The sequence below is a fragment of the Synchiropus splendidus genome, chromosome 9 (genome assembly GCF_027744825.2).
Source record: "Synchiropus splendidus isolate RoL2022-P1 chromosome 9, RoL_Sspl_1.0, whole genome shotgun sequence".
Lineage (NCBI taxonomy): Eukaryota > Metazoa > Chordata > Actinopteri > Syngnathiformes > Callionymidae > Synchiropus > Synchiropus splendidus.
The window spans coordinates 17,613,180-17,632,859 of NC_071342.1; the positions used below are offsets into that span (position 1 = coordinate 17,613,180).

At 42.8% G+C, this 19,680-nt stretch overlaps 2 protein-coding genes across 5 annotated transcripts; one reads left to right on the forward strand and one right to left on the reverse strand.

The window, feature by feature from the left end:
• Nucleotides 1-54: 54 nt before the first annotated feature.
• Nucleotides 55-15,326, reverse strand: heatr5b (HEAT repeat containing 5B). 2 transcript variants are annotated; one of them, XM_053875220.1, is made up of 36 exons: nucleotides 15,257-15,326; nucleotides 14,000-14,186; nucleotides 13,705-13,916; nucleotides 12,611-12,719; nucleotides 12,359-12,508; nucleotides 12,124-12,295; nucleotides 11,605-11,762; nucleotides 11,299-11,548; nucleotides 9,740-9,895; nucleotides 9,424-9,674; nucleotides 9,044-9,155; nucleotides 8,824-8,976; nucleotides 8,658-8,757; nucleotides 8,435-8,544; nucleotides 8,206-8,369; nucleotides 7,967-8,142; nucleotides 7,573-7,678; nucleotides 7,302-7,492; nucleotides 7,034-7,193; nucleotides 6,719-6,908; nucleotides 6,410-6,579; nucleotides 6,188-6,335; nucleotides 5,939-6,118; nucleotides 5,582-5,836; nucleotides 4,988-5,169; nucleotides 4,839-4,907; nucleotides 4,487-4,666; nucleotides 4,185-4,419; nucleotides 3,876-4,106; nucleotides 3,609-3,736; nucleotides 3,214-3,358; nucleotides 2,865-3,128; nucleotides 2,349-2,573; nucleotides 2,124-2,275; nucleotides 1,381-1,594; nucleotides 55-859 (listed from the first exon to the last, which is right to left on the reverse strand). In XM_053875220.1, the coding sequence occupies exons 2-36, from the start codon at nucleotides 14,123-14,125 to the stop codon at nucleotides 552-554; spliced, it is 6,132 nt and encodes a 2,043-aa protein (XP_053731195.1). In that variant the 5' UTR covers nucleotides 14,126-14,186; nucleotides 15,257-15,326; the 3' UTR covers nucleotides 55-551. The 2 variants fall into 2 exon arrangements, with proteins under 2 accessions (XP_053731195.1, XP_053731194.1); XM_053875219.1 differs by having other exon boundaries at nucleotides 11,254-11,548.
• gpatch11 (G patch domain containing 11) lies at nucleotides 15,040-19,495 on the forward strand. 3 transcript variants are annotated; one of them, XM_053875224.1, is made up of 8 exons: nucleotides 15,040-15,199; nucleotides 16,810-17,036; nucleotides 17,108-17,149; nucleotides 17,216-17,336; nucleotides 17,452-17,542; nucleotides 17,644-17,754; nucleotides 18,625-18,706; nucleotides 18,784-19,495. In XM_053875224.1, exons 2-8 carry the CDS (start codon nucleotides 16,835-16,837, stop codon nucleotides 18,837-18,839), a joined length of 705 nt encoding a protein of 234 aa, XP_053731199.1. In that variant the 5' UTR covers nucleotides 15,040-15,199; nucleotides 16,810-16,834; the 3' UTR covers nucleotides 18,840-19,495. The 3 variants fall into 3 exon arrangements, with proteins under 3 accessions (XP_053731199.1, XP_053731198.1, XP_053731196.1); XM_053875223.1 differs by having other exon boundaries at nucleotides 15,166-15,333; nucleotides 18,784-19,494; XM_053875221.1 differs by lacking the exon at nucleotides 15,040-15,199 and adding an exon at nucleotides 15,424-15,763 and having other exon boundaries at nucleotides 18,784-19,488.
• The last annotated feature ends 185 nt before the right edge of the window (nucleotides 19,496-19,680 follow it).

The window sequence follows — 19,680 nt, forward strand, 5'->3', positions numbered from 1 at the left end:
ACTCGACCCACTTTGGTATTTGATCACAATTTAAACAAAAAACCCGTTGCAGTCAATAAAACTTTAATCCATTTGAGACAATTGAAGAAAAAAAAGATTTTAGAAAGCCATTTCAACAAGACAACTGAAAATCAGACGCAGCATTATTTCTCATGATATGCTATCTGTATATACACATGATATTTTTGGAAGCATAAAAACTCTGAAAGGAGAAAAACTAAAAATGAAAATTATGCATTTTTTGACCAGCACCTCATATGTCAGTGCCAAGTTGTGGGAATGCTAACGGAATTAAATCAAGACCTAAAGAAAACACTGAACCAAAAAGAAAGAAAGAAAAAAAAAAGACAAAAAAACAACTTGAGTTGAAGTGCATTAAAAATCCTTAGGGTTACATTGATGGCAAATAAAGGAATATAGTTATGTTTTAAGTGAACATTCAAGATCTTTTTCAACATTCAAATTCTAAATGTTTTACATAATTGATAAATGCATTTGAGAAAATGCAGATGATGTAAACAAGACTTGAGATGCCAAAAATAATAAGATTTTCAGAAGAAACTGGTCTTGAGTTTGATGGTTGGTGCGGCCTGCACGGTGGGCTGAGCTTGCCTGGCTGCAGCCTTGGCTTTGCTGCTCGCTTGATTCGCACGGACAGCTGACTCCAGACGAGTCTTCAGCTCAGGTGCAGCGCTAATCACAGTTTTGAAGGCAGCAGGGTAGAGTGGACCGATCCGCATCAAGTTTTGGAGGGCAAAATCGTGCAGGCTTTTGGAGACTTGGGTTGCAGATGAGATGCTCTTTTCATCCAAAAGGTAAGAGATGAGCGTCGGAACAAGAAGAGCCAAAAGGGGAACCCCTGTTGAAACATAAAATATTAGACCGACATTCTGAAACAGAAAGTTTGCGGACTGAAACTGAATTAGCACCTTAACATCACAACACACCAGATTTCTTTATATCTTTTGATCAGGAACTATATAGCAGTTTAAATGAGGCTTGGTTTCATTAAGATTTGTTGTGCAAATATCAATAATTGTGTTGCTTAAAGAAACAAATGAAAATAATGCTAGTTCTGATACAAAAGAAATGTGAACAAAAATAGTTATAGCGAAGACAGGATGAGGCATGTTTCTGCTTGGACTTAACTCATTAAACTGGAGTTAGTATTTTTAATTGACAGACCAGAAAACATTTGTGAGTGTAACACTGAACTGGTAAAACAATTCTAAATTTAGCAGTTAATGCTCTATGGGCCTGATCCCTGACAGAAGGCAGCAGTGAGCTAAATAATTCAATAGATCTACTATAATGGAGTTAAACGCTTTCAAGGGGAAAAAAATGCTGCTTCAGAAGTCCATTAAGCAGAGGAACACTTACGGCTCTGCTCTTCACCCATGCCGACCAGATTTTCCAGGACCCTGATGCCCTCCTGCACCGCCTGCAGCTCAGCAGCCGTCGTTGGCCGACGACACTCAACTGCCTTTAGCTTTTCCACCATGAGAGGCGCAAGATTGTGAATGTAAGGGGTCGCCAGGGCTCGACTGGAGTGCTGAAACACTGACAATAACAGTTGGTAGCAGCGAGCCTGAACCTATGGAGAACAAAAGAGAACTGAGTCATCAGTCTGGATTTATCCAGAAGCCTCTGCTCATATGCACACATACAAATCATGGTTTAAATGTTGCATTTAAGGCCATCTAGTAATGCAGTTACAGCAATATAAAATAGTTATTTGACTGTATATTATTAAAATCCATAAACATATAATTTAAAGATTCACATTACAAATAATAAAACTAAGGTCAAATATGACATAATGGCACTTTTTCTTTTAATTTTCTTCCATTTGTTTTGAGAGAAAGGAAAATACAAACAAAAAATAAGAGAAAAGTGGCAAACATTGTATCATAAAACACAGATCTTGAACAAGCTACCGTATATTTAGATTCAAAGTAGTAATTGAAGCTAAAAATGTACAGAATGTATTGGATTAGTTCTTCAGTGAAATTGCATGGGGCAATGAGTTATATGCTTCAAGTCACAATGCAACGTTCATTTCCTCCACTGGACAGATGAAGCATGTGAAGACCTGTTGGTGGTTTTGGGGATCAGTGACTCACCGAAGGATCAGAGGAGTTGAGGGCGTGACGGAAGCACTCCATGCAGCCGTTCTGCAGGACGGTCACTCCAAGAAGTTCGTTGCTGGCAGACAGTAGGAACAGTGTAATGGCTGTCAACATACTGACGTCATCCATATCAGGTCTGGACTCGTCTGTTAAGACAACCACAAATGAGTAAGCAAATACAGCACCCACTTCTTGTTGTCCTGACAGCTGAACTAGTACCTGGCTGCGAATACTCTAGTACAGAGGCCAGACTGCTCCTGACCAGGCTGGTCCACTGTGTCTGCAGACTGTCTCCTCGAGCCATGGGAGACGTGATGATGGTCTTGATGGCTTGCAGAGCAGCGGACACAGTAGCAGGCACTGAGTTGTCAGCAGTTTTGACTGCAGTTTCTTTCAGTACACCAGTTATTAGGAAAAGAACGGTGGGTAGGATAGTCATGCTTCCTGCACACAACAAAAACATCACAAAAGGTGTTGACATCACATTAAGCTAACATTTGACTGTTCTTCTTTCAGCCAGAAGCATGAAGTTATGCAGGACTTTTGTGTGTGTGCAGGTGTCCACAGAATGATAACTGTGATTCCTAGACACGATCAACACACTTCACTGAACCTCAACTCCCCTTTATAGTATACATATTCATCAGGTCTGATGCAGACTGTGGGAGAATGCATTTTGTAAATAAGTGAAATCAGTCCTCAGAAGGTCAGAACACAGCTGGTTTCACTTCTCACCAGCAGGCGAACAGAGCGATGGCAGCTCAGCCAGGATGGCGACGGCATTTGCCACCAGTCGCAAGCTTTCCTCAGGCAGCCGCTGCGTCTTTGCTGCCGCGTGGCTGGGGGACTCCGTCACACGTGTGTTCAGCTGTGGTAGATGACGAACCAGGATGAAAACCAGCAGCTCCATAGCTGCGAACACCAGCGATTTTCCGGGAACAAGATCTCCTGCTTCTCCTCCTTCCCCTAGAACCACTTGGGAGTCTTTTTCACCTTCCTCTGGTTTACCAAATACAAAAAAAAATAATTATTCACACAAACCAAATTATAAAAAGTGTTTATGCAATTAGGGCAAGTATCTGACCCGCGTTGAGTTTCTGTTGCTTGAGTTGGTCCTGTGCAGCTCTGATGGTCTCTTGTACGACTGCAGTCACCTGCAGCTGGATGGCTGGTGGGTCCCGGGTCAACAGCAGTCGATGAAGCACATTCAAGAGCTCTACTGCTAACAGCTATCAACCACAAGGCAGCAAATGTGTTAAAAGTGTCAGTATCAGTATCGTTTCTATTGCACAAAAACATTTCTGCAGAGGATGTAAACCAACAATATGAATAGAAAGTAAAACAGGCAGATTCACATAAATAGAACAAAACCAAAACAAGACAACATATTGAAGATGTATCATTACATGGCCAAGTAATCCGTTCAGAATGTTTGTTAAAGCAGCACCGTGAATGATTTGTCAGCATCGGTGCACTTACCTGGTCCTCGGCTATGTGACTTTTAGCTGAGGGAGTTTCCAGCAAAGTGCACAAAGCCTGCAGGCAAGACATCACATGTTCCATGGGTTCCTCCGGGCGAGGGAAGCAAAGGAACTCTATGCTGACACCTGAGTAACAGAACACAAAAATGCACTTGTAAGACGATCCAATAATCGACTTAAGGTTCTGATACTGTCTGTAGATGGGAAATGCTAAATTCCACTTGCAATTGCACTCAAAAGAACATTAGTTTACACACTGACTCACCCAGCATTAGGTGCATCCTGTCTTTCAGAGACTCCTCAGAGTTCTTATTAGACAAAGAGGCTCCGGCGGGCAATACAGGACTCTTTGATGGTGCTGAAGGAGCAGTTTCTTTTCCTCCTTCAAATCCCGTGCTGTTCAGCCACAAGGCCACTGCGTGCAGGACAGGAGCCCAGGAGCTGCGGTAATGAAGCCTCGCTGTATCTATGGTCTCTGGGGTGTAAAAGGCTCCGCCTACAAAAGCACATCATGTCATATCTGTGTGAAAACGATACATATATATACATATAAACAAAACAAATGAGGCAGTACCATCAGGGGGAAGCTGACTGGAGAACTCTGCTGGTAAGGTCAGCAGAGCGTAATCTCTCAGCATAGCAAGCCACAGCTGACTGAGGGAAGGCAACTCTGGCTGCACTAAAGTGATGAGGCTGTCAGGAGGAAGCACATCAGCACTCAGATCATCATCGTCTTCATCTCCACTTCGGACCATCTTGGCGGGCTTGGAGTCGGCCTCTTTCTTGACCTTCATTGCCACCACATAAACCTGTGCAAGAGGTCAATGTGTCAGCAAAGATGTATACAACAGGCAGGAAGACGGTGAATATATCTACCTCAGCCCACGCCTTGAGTACTGCCAGTTTCTCCATTGTAGTGGCGCTCTCGCTGTACAACTGACTGGAAGAGCCTTTTCCAGCCTGCACCTTGTCTAGTGAGGACACCAGCAGGTTATGGACTCGCCGCAGATCATTGAGGTCGCTGACAACGCCGCTGCCAATCCAGGTACTGCACACCTGCAATGTCAGAAGGACACTGTAATTTCAGGTCAGCTCTGTTGCTACACACCACACTAGAAGACAATCTGACTCATGTGTAGCCACTTTTATTAAGCACGATCACAGCAGGAAGTGACCCACAGGTCGTGAGTTTAGTGTGCCAGCTTTAAAGGTAAGATGCCAATCTCACCTGGCAAGCTTTAGCTGTTATGTCAGATGGAGTGTCTGGTGAGAAAGCAGGTCTCAATGCAGCTCCAACCTGCAGGTATATATAAAAATATGGATTAGTAAATCAGGTTAAATTGTTTTGCTCCATAATGTTCCAATTCCGATTTGTACATTGGCCTGATATTGCTCCAAGATAACGTGTCCAGGAAACTCTGGCTCAGGAACGGCAGCAAACTTCTTAATGATGTCTTCCAGAGCCTGCAGACCAGCCATCCTCAGCTGGTTGCTGTGGTCAGTTGCAGCCATAAAAGCCATGCGAATCAGGTCAGACAAGTGGAGCACCAGCAGATCTCCTTAAACAGATATGGGCAGAGAGAAAATTCAGGAGTGGATACAAGTTTCACTAGGAAAATGGAGACAGATTGTGCAATATTAGTTTTAGTAATCCTCTGATGATGCACGTCGACGTGAAAGAATTGTGTAACCATTTATGTCTGTGCAACTATTTGGATAGCACAGATGAGCAAATAGGTTTAGGTGGGCCCTTGAAATACTAATACTGTCTAAAGGACAAACTCAAAAGGTTTTCTTAAGTTAGCCTTGAACCTGAAATCCTGGCCTGGTTTCCAACCAACCAGAGCATTCTTTCTTTAAATTGTTCCATCAGATTTTAAATCCTAATCCATTCATTGAGTTGAGGCAGGATGAACATTATGTATGCTGACAACTCTCACCACTGACAAGACATGGAAGTCCGAGCTCTACCTTTTGGGTTCTTGGCTTGTGCAGCACGAGCAGCAGCCAGGTCGAAGTGTGCTTTGTCCGCATTCTCACACAGGTGGATGATGCGGCATAAACAGTCCGCAGCAAACACTCGCGTCACCCATCGTGGAGCCACTGACGGCTTGGACTTGTCATCCTCACCGAGACCCGTAAACATGGAATCATCATCCATCTCATCCTTTTTTTCAGCGTCCTCCTCGTCCTTCTCCACTTCAAATGCAACAGCACCTCCCACATCTGCCAATGAGAAGTGTACACAGCATAGTATGTAACAAGACTAGTCACTAACATTGCATAATTGAATGTCAATTTTCAGTTTTTCGGAGTCACCACACTTACCAGTGGTTGCCGCCAGGACATCCTTACAGAGTTTAAGCCAGTGAGACAGCTTTTCCACTGCCAGAGATGACAGCATGTGTCCCAGTGTGTCATGAATATCGGAACACAGCTTCCTGTCCGTCTCCCTATCCAACATCCCAAACAGCGCCCCCTCCAGTCCAGTTTCTGAGATGTTCAGATCTGTACCGAGACAACAGCTGAGCTATAATCTCACTGAATGAACGAGCAAGATGGTTACGTGGGACTTACTAATGATGTTGTTGTCCTTGCCGTCTCCTGCCTTCTTCGCTAAGCTCATGGCGTATTCACAGACCTCGGCTGCTTCCCTCTGAGCAAGTTGTCTGAGGCAGGCTACGGCAGCACGACGTAACAAGAGGTGAGAGCTGCAGAGGTGCACCTGATGTGGTTTACACAAACAATTATTACAATAAGACTCTAAATGAAAAACACACAAAACGTTCGCCCTCTTACACATAGACAGGGCACAAGGCTGGACAGGTTGACATGGCGAGGTGCAAACATGTGGAGCTGCTGCAGACAGGAGATGGCAGCAGCCTGCACCAGGGAGTCTGAGTGATCTTGCATTATAGCACAACCGACCAGGCAGGAGGAGCGGATGGTGGAGATGGTGGCACCGTTGCCTAGAATTTTAAACACATCAGACAGATTTGGGGTATTATGTTAAGCGCAATACACAGAATCAGATGTTGAGTAATGCAACGCTGCCACCTGCTGGCCTTATTAGTTTAACTCGCGGGTTGCAACAGAAAATAAAGGTACCCTGTAATTCTGGGCCCACAGTGGTGATAAGGGCTCCCAGGCAGCGACCCAAGCACTGATGCACCTCAATGTGAGAGGGTGGCACCGTCAGCAGCAGAGTCAGAACCAGGGAGAGGGTGGGCTCCACATAGCCCCTGTACATAGGACCGCTGGAATCCACGATGAGAGCCAAAGAGTGAAGAGCCCAAGTCTGAGAGTACAATGACAAATATGATTAAAAACCCCACCAACTTTAAAAGTACTACTATTGAGAAGTCATTTCTAAGCTAAGAAATATGGGCGTGGGAGTCGTCTCCGCTCAGTTATTGACCTTACCTGGACCTCATGAGAGGATCCATCCTGGGCTAGAGCCAACAAGATACTGACGCTGGTCTTTAAGTGCTGCCCGGAGCCAATTCCGCCGACATATCGATGCAGACAACCAAGAGCCAGTGAATGCCCTGTCCGTGATACAACGTCTCTGGCGGACTTCAGCCTGGCAAGACACGCGGAGAGATACAGATCACAGAATGAAAGTCAAGGACGGACAGGAGACGGTCGATCCCCAGACAGCCTGAGCTCAACAGATGCTGAGATTGCTTACTTGTCGAAACTAGTCTGAGCCATCCTCGCGATGAATGTAGCTTCGCCCACCACTTGAGCCATCCTTCCGAGGGCTTCGCCGGCAGCACAGCGCAGGATGGGGTTGGGATTGTCCAGAGCTCCCATCACCAAAGCCAGAGCAGATTTCCGTACCTCCTCTGGGCCCAAAGTACTCTTGTTCTCAGCCAAACCCTGGATTTAAACAAGTGTATATGTCAAACATAAATTTAAAAAAACATGACGTTCAGGATAAAAACAAGACATGCTCGCACCTTGAGGGCACTGAGGACAGCAGTGAAGATATTCAGTTGCACAGCCTGCTGTCGAACACCTTTGGCCTGTTTTATACACTCTGCAAAGTGATCCAGCATCTGAAGCCTACAACATTGAGATATATCCCCGGTGAATGATTGCAGGTTTGAAGATGGTTATTTGTTTACTTAAATAGGGGAATAGGATAACACATTAACTCTTCATTAAGCTTTTTAGCATCAGCGATAATCTTGTTTAGCATTAATGACATACAATAAATTTAATGTTAAATGAAAACACTCGTGAGTTAAGCAATGGCTCACAGTTTGGTGATCAGTGAAGCAGATTTAGACTCAGACAGAAGCATGAATAAAACCATTACTAATTTGATCACAGCGATAACAGAGTACTCACCTGTGCTTAAAAGACACATGAGGGAAAACAACACCAAACAGAGCCACAGAAGCGTCGATGACAGACACGCCCAGAGGGAGTGGACCCGGGATGGCTTCACCAACAGGCACACGGAGGTAAATCGAAGAAGGGTCGTGTTCCAGGGCGCCACTGCCAGACGCACTGTTGGGCTGCAACTGAGAAGACAATAGAAACCGTCTAACAACCTTCCTTAACTCGCTTTATATTATCCGTTTTACCTGATCCTCAATGGACTTGTGGTCTGTTTCCTGCAGCCAGGAGCCCATGAGCACGCTGTCGTCATAGTGACAGAGAGAGCGTAGCAGAGAAGTGGTTGTGTTGGCAGAGTTTTCAGTCAATGTGAACTCTGCCACCAGCTCCCTAAGCAATGCGTTGAAGCTCCCTATAGACACAGATTAAAGATTTTCAACAGCCATTCATTTGATTGTTTATCAGCATTTGATCTACCTTCATAAGTCTTCGGAGGGAGTAAGGCCAGGATATCGTACAACCTGAGCCTCACCATTGCTGCACTCGCTTTCAGATGAGCTCCATGAACTTTAGTGATCGCTGGGACACTAAAGACAGCAACCAAGGATGGATAATTAATGTCTGCTATTATTCAATGTAAACTTCAATACGTGTAGGTGTCAAGTACAAAGGAATGTCATCTTCCGGCCACCATACTTACTGAGACATCATCGTCATTGCACATTCGATGGGTGTCATGAGTCTACGAATGATGTCCTCCGTCAGAAGCTCTGGACAGTGAGCCACAAAACTGCGCATCGCTGGGTCAAAAATTTTAGGATTAGACTGAACAACGTATAAAAGGGACCAGAGGAGAGTTTCAGTACCACACAGAGCCCCGGCTCGTCCCTCCAACGTGACCTGCCAGGTGAAGGAGTCTCCTCTGGCCTTTTCTGCCTCCAGTTCTTTTTGGGAACGAGGGAACACGTTTCTCCAGAGCAGCAGCATCTTCGGGAGGTGGTAACGTACTAAGGAGGGACCTATAAAGGGATGGGTCAGTCAGCCAGTCGTCATCAAGTAGAGCAAAGTCGTACGTTGGGAACTTGCCTAGTGTCATTAGGGCTCCCAGCAGCAGCCATCCAGCCTGTGTGCGCTGCAGCGACAGTCGACTGTTCTGCGCAGCCGTTCGCAGCAGGTCTTCAGCTATACTCACCACCGACTACAGGAGAGAGTAATGATGATGGTGGATGACATGTCAAAAAAGTAATTTTAGAAATCACATTTCACTGGTTCATACTTATTCACAATGGAAAGCAAATGTTTCTATTAATGTCAATGTCCTCTTACACATTCTCATTACGTTTGACATTTGCATGACTTACATTTCACAAAGATTGAAAAGGAGCAGAGTGAAGAACAGTTCTTTCCGCCTCATATTTTACTCATGACAGTTCATTGATATTTACTGTATATGTGCTATAACTTGCCTTGCCCTTCGAGTGAGGTATACCAAGTGGGCACTGATGAACCCCACCGAGGAGAGCTGCCATGGCAAAGCTGTAACCACTGACTGCCTCAGGTGAGGTCTTCAGGCTGTTGATTCTCTCTGCGCAGCGGTCCAGCAAAGGGGTCAACTGATAAGGCAGCGCCACCGCAACGCAGCGTAGACACCAGGCAGCAGCCAGACGAGCTGCCATGCTGGGATGCAGCAGCACCGAAGTCACTGTCTCCAGAAGTCCTAACAAAAAGAAAAGTTACTTTTAATGTCAATAAAATATACCATAATGACTATTGAGATCTCACCAATGGACGGCTCCTGGATGAGCGGTGAAGCTGTGGCACTCAAACTCTGCACCAGGCTGCCGAGTTCTTTCAGGGCACAAACCATAACGTGCTGACTTGCAGACACATCGCCTGCACCTGCCTTGTTCTCCCCGCTGATGTCGTTGACAACTGCCTCTGCAAAATAACATACAGAAGGAGAATTTAAAAACACCCGTGACTAACAAATTAATTTGTTGAATGAACACCAGCTTTAGAATTTTGTGTCATCATAATAAATGCTCACACAAGGATTGATTGGTAAATTAGTTTTAGAGTACCTAGGAAGCTGCATATCAGGAGGGCTGAGGATTTTCTGCATCTGCATTTTTATCATTATCAAATAGACACGTAGCATTAAAACCAGATGATTTAACATGTATAAATATACAGTATTATTGAATCCTCAGATCTCTCAATAAGTAGCAATTCAGAGGGTCGATCACACAAATTAAGTCTAAAATAACATGAATAAACAATGCTTAATTTATTAACGCTTGTTGGAAAAAAAGAAGACCCAGAACTACACCCTGAGGGATGCCAAGTGAACCTGTCAGACCAGTTCTTCTGTGCAGTGTTCAGCTGATCATGTTCAGTTGTCTCTTATTGATGCTTTACATAATGGTAATCATTTAAAAAATAATCATTGTGTAATTGTTTCAATGTAGTTAGGTCTGTTGGGGCTGTGAATTTCTCACATGTATATCACTGTCATGTGTATTTATTGTCTTTCAGTCTTGCAATGAATTTTTAAATTTGGAATGAACTGGAATACGCCCATTTGAGGTGATGTGACCAAAATAAAGCTACAACAAATAGCTTCGACTAGTAATGACAAAGAATGGTAATAACAATTTAACAATAAATAATTAACACTATGAATACTTTTCACCATTATCACACACCATCATTACATTTATATTCAAATGGAGAAGAGCTGACAAACACGTATAAAACTGCTGGTAGATTTTAAAATGCATACTGTCACGTAAACTAAATACAATTAATGTAAAATACAAATAAGATCATCAAACAAGATCCATAACTTTCTCTATAGTATGTGGTGAACCTAATTTTTTTTTTTTAAAGTTTACTTGGCTATGTACACTCAAAAACATTATTGGTTACCAAGCAAATCAGAGTAAGAATCATCCTTATTAATGAGATGAAGATGATTTTTCTTAATGATCAAATTGATGCTGTGAGTTATTAAAGCACATATGAATCACAAACTAGCATTACTGTCAGTAAATATCAGTCATTTTAGTGGCAAGTGAGTCATAGTGAACCAATTGGAATTTATCTCCATGTAAGGTAAAGCATGAGTAATGTTAATGGTGCGAAAAGAAGGAAGCACAAAATTGAGGAAGTTGACGGAGAAAAGTGAGAGTGCACGTTGTGCAGCAACCACCACAAAGCACACCAGCTCAAACCATGCAAAGATGTGGCAGGCCGAATGAGTAGGTAGTTAGAGGTGATAATGGATGGTTACTTACTCTGTAATGCTCTGAACCGTGATATTTCCCCCCCATCCTCCTTACCCACAGCCCTCATTTGCTTGCTGATGGCTTGACAGATTTCTTTGCCGGCAGCAATTTGCGCCTTCTCCCCGAGCAAGCCCCCCAAGGTGGCCCGCAGCATGAAGGAGACACATCGGCGAGAATAAACCGCCTCCACATGCGTCTGCGTGGCCCGCGGGTGAGACACCAGGTCCAGGACATGTGAGAGGAACGTCGCAAAGTTGCGCTCCAACCACTGACCGCCAAGCGTGGTCACGAATACAACATAAGCCTGGAAGAAGGTTGAGTTAGGAAAAGTACATGTCTTCGTTGAGGAGACCTCCTTACCTGTGTGACGCCCACCCGCACCTCCCTGCTCACAGAGGCTCCCCCTTTCAACATCTCCCCTCCACTCTTCAGGAAGCCAGAGCCGCCACGCAGGAAGCCGGTGGACATTAACTCAAACACTTCCTCCAGTGTGGCCCGCTTCACATTCTGCCGCATCACTGGAAGGTAAGCAAAAGTTGAAATCATCTTTCCACAGCCGTTTTCACGACTGAATTTTTTTGAACACCGTTTCTGTTGTTGCATCTCTAGGCTAATCAACTGTTAGGAAATACTGTCAATATTAATAGTTACTTCGTCCTTTTAACGGAATCAAACATTTATTTTCAACAGCGAGATAATGTTAATGGCAAGCAGACAGTAGCACTTCTGAGTTATGGCAGCATTATAACTGAAACTTTGCAGCCATCATGAGACCCAGGATTAGTACTTGAGTCAGTAAAAAGGAGACATTGTGCCGTCATGTCATCAAAATTTAAACAGACATGCAAACCTAGTCATGAATCAATCTAACAGACGCACCAGCTGCTTGCTTAGGCATCAGGGCAGTCGCCATGACTGTCCCCAACAGTTTAGCCACAGCAACTCGAACACCATAGTTTGAACCCTCCAGGGCCTTAAAGCAGGAGGTCGCCATGTTCTCCAGTTCTGTGGTCCACATGAACACAGCTTCATTCTGCAGCTCCAACAGGCACTGAAAAATAGAGTTAGTTCAAGACAAATGTTTCATTTTCTGACATATCTATATCTTTGTTACCTTTGCTACAGCACAGCGCACTGCCATGGAGCGGTCGGTGAGCAGAGATCGGGCGTTCTTGTAAATATCTCGATGACATGAGGCCGCAGCTCCGCCCAGACCACAGAGCACCTTCTGGAGGCTGAGGAGAATCTCTGCTCTTCCTTGGGACTGGAATGAAACAGTGTGTGAACAGGTACAGGGATGAATAAGAGGTGACATTTCGTGTTGCACCTGATGCACTTGAGTGTTGAGAGGGTCATCAAAACGTACCTCTGCACCCTTTAAAGCCTTTAACAGATTGTTGATGGTGTCTGGAAAAGAGCTCCCGAGCATTCGGCCCATCTTCTCGTAAAAAGCTCCAACACATGCCACAGCAGCCCTGAAGACAATTGTTTTTACAATATCATCTTTGTCAATTCCCATCAGGGCCTGGTCTCGGGGAGGGCTAGCCACCAGCAAGTCAGTCTCCATCTTAACCTATCCTGTGCATCATCCACTTACTCATTGACCCATCTTTTTGCTCTGAACGTTCATAGCGTTCATTACTGTCCTGCCATGAAGCTTCCCTTTCACTCTAGTTTTCGCAGCCCCAGACAATCATCTCCACTGATCCTGCACCAACCTTGAATCCTTCCACCATTCCAACAGCACACCTCACCACTGTCTCACTGTCCTCATATGTGTCCTGCACATGCCTTGCATACCTCTCCGCCAATGCTCCTGACCTCATACAATACCACACTTCTTCTCTTGTCATAGGCTTTCACTAGATCCACAAAGAAACAGAGGAACTCCTACTGACCTTCTCTATCAACATCCTAACAGCAAACAAAGGATCTCTGGTCCTCTATCACGACAAAACGCCGCTCACTGCTGCTGAGTTCTCAAGAGCCTAGACTCAACAACTTTTTCCTACACCTTCATTGTGTGACTCATCAACTGGATCTCTCAAAAGCTGGCACAGTTGTGAAAATCCAATTTCCAGTGCAAACATCTGAGTCTTGTAAACATTAGTCCAATTAAATAAGTTTGTAACAAGCAGAAGGTATTTTGCTTCAGCTAAAAGAGGCAGACAGTCTTCGTGGATTCAGATTCAGAGCAAAATGAAACCAGCATTTAAGCCATTAACGCAGAAAATACAGCATTAGGCAGCATCATGTTCACTTAATCCGCTGGGCAAAATATAAAACATCAGTCCAGAGATTAACACAGGATTAACTGCAAATACCAGGGAAGGGAAAACAACACATTTGAAAGACAGAACATATAGGTGTTTGAAGTTCAGTGATCGCTGGTTGTTAAAAAGTTAATATTGGGAATGAGTATACTTTTTCATATTGTGCATATAACAAAAAAACTCTTACAATTTTGTGGGAAGGTAGAGAGGTGTGTCATCCTTATTTTTAATGATTTCATTGCATTTATCCAGCGTCTGGAAAACAGTGAAGGTGTCGCCGATGCTATAGAGGGTTGCTAGATTTTTGGCCAAAAGTTTTCTTGTTGGGGGACCAGGAGAACTGCTAATCAGCCCTGTCAACTGCTCCACAAGCTTCTTCTGCTTCTCCTTCACATCCACCTGTGGTTGAAACACAAGCACAAGGTTAAAGACAAGTGAGACACCAAGAGAAGATAATTCAGAAGAAAAAAAACAACAAATACCCTATTTGCTGCTACCAGGACTTTATCAAGGAAGCGGAGCCATTCGAAAATGAAGACAGGCCTTTTTGCTTCGGTGATCTGGGCTAGGGCTTCTTCATTGAGCAGCAGACTGTGGGCCAGCTCCATGGCAAAGACCTTGCTTCGGGAACTTTAAATATTAAGGGGCAACTGTTGGGTGACCCCCTCTCTGTCATAGGAAGAAGCAAAGTGATTTAACAAAACACAGTGAAAGGAAATATCAACATGTGGAACAAGATAAGAAAAAGCCTGGGGGAAAACTCCTGGAGTTTGGAGTTTGGGAAGTTAGACCCAGTTGGTTCAGAGAGTTGCTAGACAGTGGGCGAATAATGTTAGCAATGCAATAACACAAAAAAGAGGGGAAAAAAACCACTGAGGTGCATTCTTATCCACATCATTTGGTAAATGAGGAAATGAAAGAGATATTTGTGACGATGAAGGTGGGGGAGTCTGACCTTATTGTATCAAAACCCAATGAGATATGTTGAATGAAGATGCAGAAAGTTGTAGAGGAAAAAGAATAACCAGATAAGTTTTAGACTCCTAAGAAATAGAACATTTCAGAAGGTAGAAAACATTTTTAATATACAGCACTGTAGAATAATATATCTAGAATATGTAATCCAAACATGAATCACTACTCAACCTCTATTGAGATCACTCAAATTACTTGAAGCATGAACAAGATACACAAAATATGTATCTTGCTTACTTTATTTTGTTAACTTATTGTGACAATTTGTGACAAATAAATAATACTTTACTATAACGACAAAAAGAAATACCATAAGAATAGCAGAACTAAAATATTCAAGAATTGAGACAGAATGTTATTGTGGTCAAGAAGAAGAAACAAATGTTAAAGGAAGAAATATTATATACGTGAGTGTAGTGACTCGACAGAAAGATACTCACTATGGGAGCAAAGCTAATAAGCCTTTATTCTAATAACCGCGAACTACAAGACGCCTGTTGTCAGCCACATCAAAACAATAAGAACAATAAGCAGTGTCAGAACTTGACAGTGACGTAAATGGTTAGCTATATTCGGTTAGCACATCGTTGTTGACAGCCTCCAGCTGTTAGCAGCTCGGGCTAACATCTTCTACGTAGGACAAGCTACATGAAGAACTTAGCACACGCATAAACCACGTGAAAACCCTACAAACAACACCTTCAGAGGTATACTAGATTTCAATCAGACAACTCCTGTTTCATGTCAAGTAAGGAAGAATCTACCTGTTCTTCGATAACCCTTGATGAATGACGACAAGGAGCGGCGGTGTCACGTCAACCACTGTCCGATGGGAAACTGGGCGAGTTCCTTTATTTTTACTTTAGTTTAACGTTTTGCATATTTTGATGGCCCACACCATTATTCCGCTGCAACGAGTAAAACCGTAAAAGGTGCAATAGTTTGCGAGACTTGTAATCCATATATAAGTCTATATAATTATATAATTATATAAATATTCGATATATAATAGAATGGCGCATTAACCACGATTTTTAATCATCGTTTAAAAGAAAAGGCATTTCGGCTATTCGATTTCAACAAGGAAAAAGGGGGCTAGTTGTTTTGGTTGCCATGGCTGTAATGAATTCAGAACCATTTTTTCAAGTCGTGTTTTTCACCGGAAGCCGAAAGCAGACGAACCAATTCTTTCTCCGGAATCAAAACACCGTCACGTTCATGATGTCGGACGAAGAAGATGATTACATGTCAGATGCGATTCTAAATGCAATGTAAGTTATTTAGGTGTTGTTTGTCGTGTCGATCCGACTTTCGATCCGGTCAATATCGAAAGGAATATGACCAACGTGAAACACGGATGATGTTTGGAATGAATTATCGACTATTTGATTCGGTATCATAGTTTGAAAGCTTGTCTGGCTCCTATGTAACGCTTTGAGTTCCACTATTGGGGGGTTTCAAGTAAATAAATATTTGCTGTCGGATGTTGCCACAACAAGCCTATCTTGTGCATCAACCCCAGTTACACTTTTACACGGCTCTGTACTGTATCATCGTTTACCAGATCCATGTACATCAATGTTGTCTTCCTCTTCTCCTTTTACCTGTTGTGTCCTCCCACATCTGGCCTCCCTAACTGTCAACAAATGTGTCTGAGCTGACCCTCTGATATACTCTCAACACCCTGTGACAACCTCACCAACTTCAGAATCAGAATTTAATTTATTGCCATGGTCAGTGGGGAATCCACCAACTAGGAACGTGTTTTAAAGTAAAGTAAAATAAAATTAAATGAAATAAAATAAACGGCAAAGGCTGTTCACGAATTCGACAGTCTGATGGTGGAGGGGGAAAAGCTGTTCCTGAGACATGAGATTCTGGTCTGGATCGACCGTAGCCTCCTGCCAGAGGGAAGAGGAACAAACAGTCCATGTCCAGGTCTTTTTGACCCTTCGCCACACATCATGGCATCTCACACAGCTTTCCCATTTCCCATTTGCATCTGCTGCTTTCACCCTGCCATCATTCACTCTCTGCATCTTATACTTCCATCATAACAGCTTCAAATCACTATATCATCTGCAAATATCAGGGCCCATGGAGCCTCCTCTGTAACCTAATGTTAGTCCGTCCATCATCAGGATAAACAACTCATGTCGCTCTGCTGTATACTGTAAATGTGAATTTGAATAGTGATATTCTCCTCAATAACTTGTTGTTTAAATTTTTGAAATTCTTTCACTCCCCACTCTGCAATGTTGTTCTTAACTGCATTGTACATAATTAAATTAAATGAATTCTCATTTCCCTTTCTTAGTCAAGATGTGAAGCCTGGTGTCAACATGGTGCACCGTGTGAAGGCTGCAATAAAGCGGGAGGAGAAGCATAAAGAACTGAACATCAAAAACCGCCAGAAGAGCTACAAGGAGCAAGAAAGAGAAAGCAGAGAAGCCGCTCTACAAAGCTCCATTAGCAACCAGAACAAGGGATTTGCACTTCTACAGAAAATGGGTTACAAGGAAGGACAGGGACTTGGGAAGCAGGGTGCGTATCTGAAAGCATTGATAAATGTTTTTGCTGCATGAGCTCATCATTGTTTCCTGGTGTCTCTTAAGGTGCGGGAAGAGTTGAGCCAATTCCGTTGAACATTAAAAATGGTAGGGAATTAAATGTTTCACCTTTTTTTAGTCTGAAGTATGAAGCTAATATATTTTGTGAACCAGACAGAGGAGGAATCGGAATGGAGGAGGCAAAGAAGAGGAAAGCTGAGGAGGCACTAGAAGACTATCGACAGAAAGTACGAGCCAAGCAACAGAATGAGACTAAGTCGTTGCAAGATTTCAGGTGAAGTGTACAATTGTCATGTGAAGTAGCTCATCAATGCGCGCAGGAGACTGATGATTTGTAACGTGGAAGCTATAGCTTGTATTGCTTCATTGAAGACAACTAAATATTTCAGATCAAGAGTAAGGACTGAGCGAGAGGAGAAAAAAATTGAGGGCGATCTAAGGAGGAGTCAACGATCCTGTGAGCAGCTTGATAGCCAGAAGGTAGAAAACATTTTTAATATACAGCACTAGAAGTCTAAAATGATCTCACACTGCACATTGCTTTGTCACAAACTCTTTTAACTTTTTTTTTTTTAATTCAGGGTATCACAGCTCCAAGGGAGGAATGGTACTGGCCCAAAACAAATTTAGACGATGCTGAAGAAGAAGAAGAGGATGATAAAAAAGAGGAGGAGGAGGCCTCAGAATTAACAGTCTGTATTCAGTTATTTCATTTACATATTATGTACTTCCCCCGTTCGTAATGAAATTCAAGTTTTATAAGCAAAAATGGGGCAGTAAACGCCTCACATCTTGACTAGCCACTTCTCGACTCGCTTCTTATCACATTGAGCCACCTCCATATGGTCGCGCTTCACACGCTGTGGAGGAAGCTCATGAGATGCTTGAGCTTGTTCTTTCAGTCACAGCCCAGCGCTGTGACTGGGAAAACATGGATCAGGTGACCCGAACGCAGCATTACTGAAGGTGCTGTTGCTTGAACACCCCGCTTTTCTAGTGAAGAATCACCCTAGAACTCTAATCGTAGTTGTTTTACTGGTAGTTCCCAGCCCATGTAGCAACAACAAGAAGGTCTGGGGTTTGAATCAACCTTGATGCAACCCTGGGTTTGGAGTTAACCTGTGTCCTTTGTTGAGTTTGAAAGTCCTTCAGTCTGTGCAGGATGTTCCCCACCTCTCTACCTAAGTAGCAAGGACAGACTGCAGTCCTCTGTGACTGAGTGGTCACTTTATATTCTCTTATCTAAAGTTAAACTCTGGCTGTCAAACTTGTTAAAAACAAGTTAACTATAGTCAGTCTTAACTCCGCCAATATTTTTGAGGCGCCTTCCCTGCATTGTTTTCATAACATCTTCCTTTAAGTTAAATTTATAGCAGATGTTAAAATTGCCATGTTACATCTAATACGTTTAGAATGTTTATAATGTATCAGCGCGTTGGATAGCCTCCATGCACTGAATGCACTGTTTACCCTTGATAGATGTTCAATTGTCTATTGCCATTTACTACTAGGTCCAGCTTGGATTGTGTGCTTGATAAATAATGACTACTTCTCTCTCTCAGTCATTTGACAAACTGCAAATCTTGACGTCCTACTTGAGAGGAGTGCATTTTTACTGCATCTGGTGTGGCACCACCTATAATGGTACGTGAAGCAATTCTTGTTTTGCTGCCTTTCTTTTCCTTCTCTCTTTTTTTTTTACCATATCTACTCTTTTACAGATGAAGATGACCTGTCGTCAAACTGTCCTGGAGACACAGCAGCTGACCACGAATGATCACAACTGTTCTATGATCGGGCTGTTTTAGTATATACTTTTTTTTATTAGCTTAGCAAAAGTTCTCTGGTCTCTGATGTCAACAAACAATTCTTTGTTATAATAAAATGCTTTGAGTTATGGGCTCTTCATTTGTTCTTTTAGTGAAATAGATATTAATCCATTTTGTCATGTTTCTTCTCCATTGTGGGAAGGAACATTTTAATTAAATATTGTGTGATGGCTTCACACATTTTGTGACACTGTTAGACGATGGCGGCTGTGGTGACCGTTGTAATGGTGTACAATGGTATCTAAAAAATGACATTGAGGAGAAGAAAATGCACGACAGAACAAAAGTGCACATCAAATCCTTTCAGTTGAGTTAGTGAAGTTGCTGTATAGTTATATATGTACAGTACATTGACAACATGTATAGAAGGTTTGGGTAATCTTAACATATATGAAGTAAACAGACTCTCCTCTGGTTTAATAGTGGAGTCAAATTACACCTTTGACAGTGCTGGACATTTAAGAATTTAAAGCAACGTCGCTGTTCCAGTCTGTGGAATCAGATTTGTGTCGACAGAAGTGAAACAAAACAACTGCTTCATTTCTGCAAACAGTCAGATTTTGAATAAAGTTATCGGAAAAGTTTGCGTTTTTCGTATTTTTTAATGGTTCACAGTTTTTTTCCCTCACTGCTCTGACTTTTGCTCTCAATGTCACTTTCTTCATTTGTTTGTTTGTAAATCAAAAAACACCTAATATGCATAAATGTTTGACAAATAACATCGTAAATCCTGTCCAGTCTTTTTTATTCTGTTGAAATATGTGTTTCTACCTAAAAAAAAAACTGTTT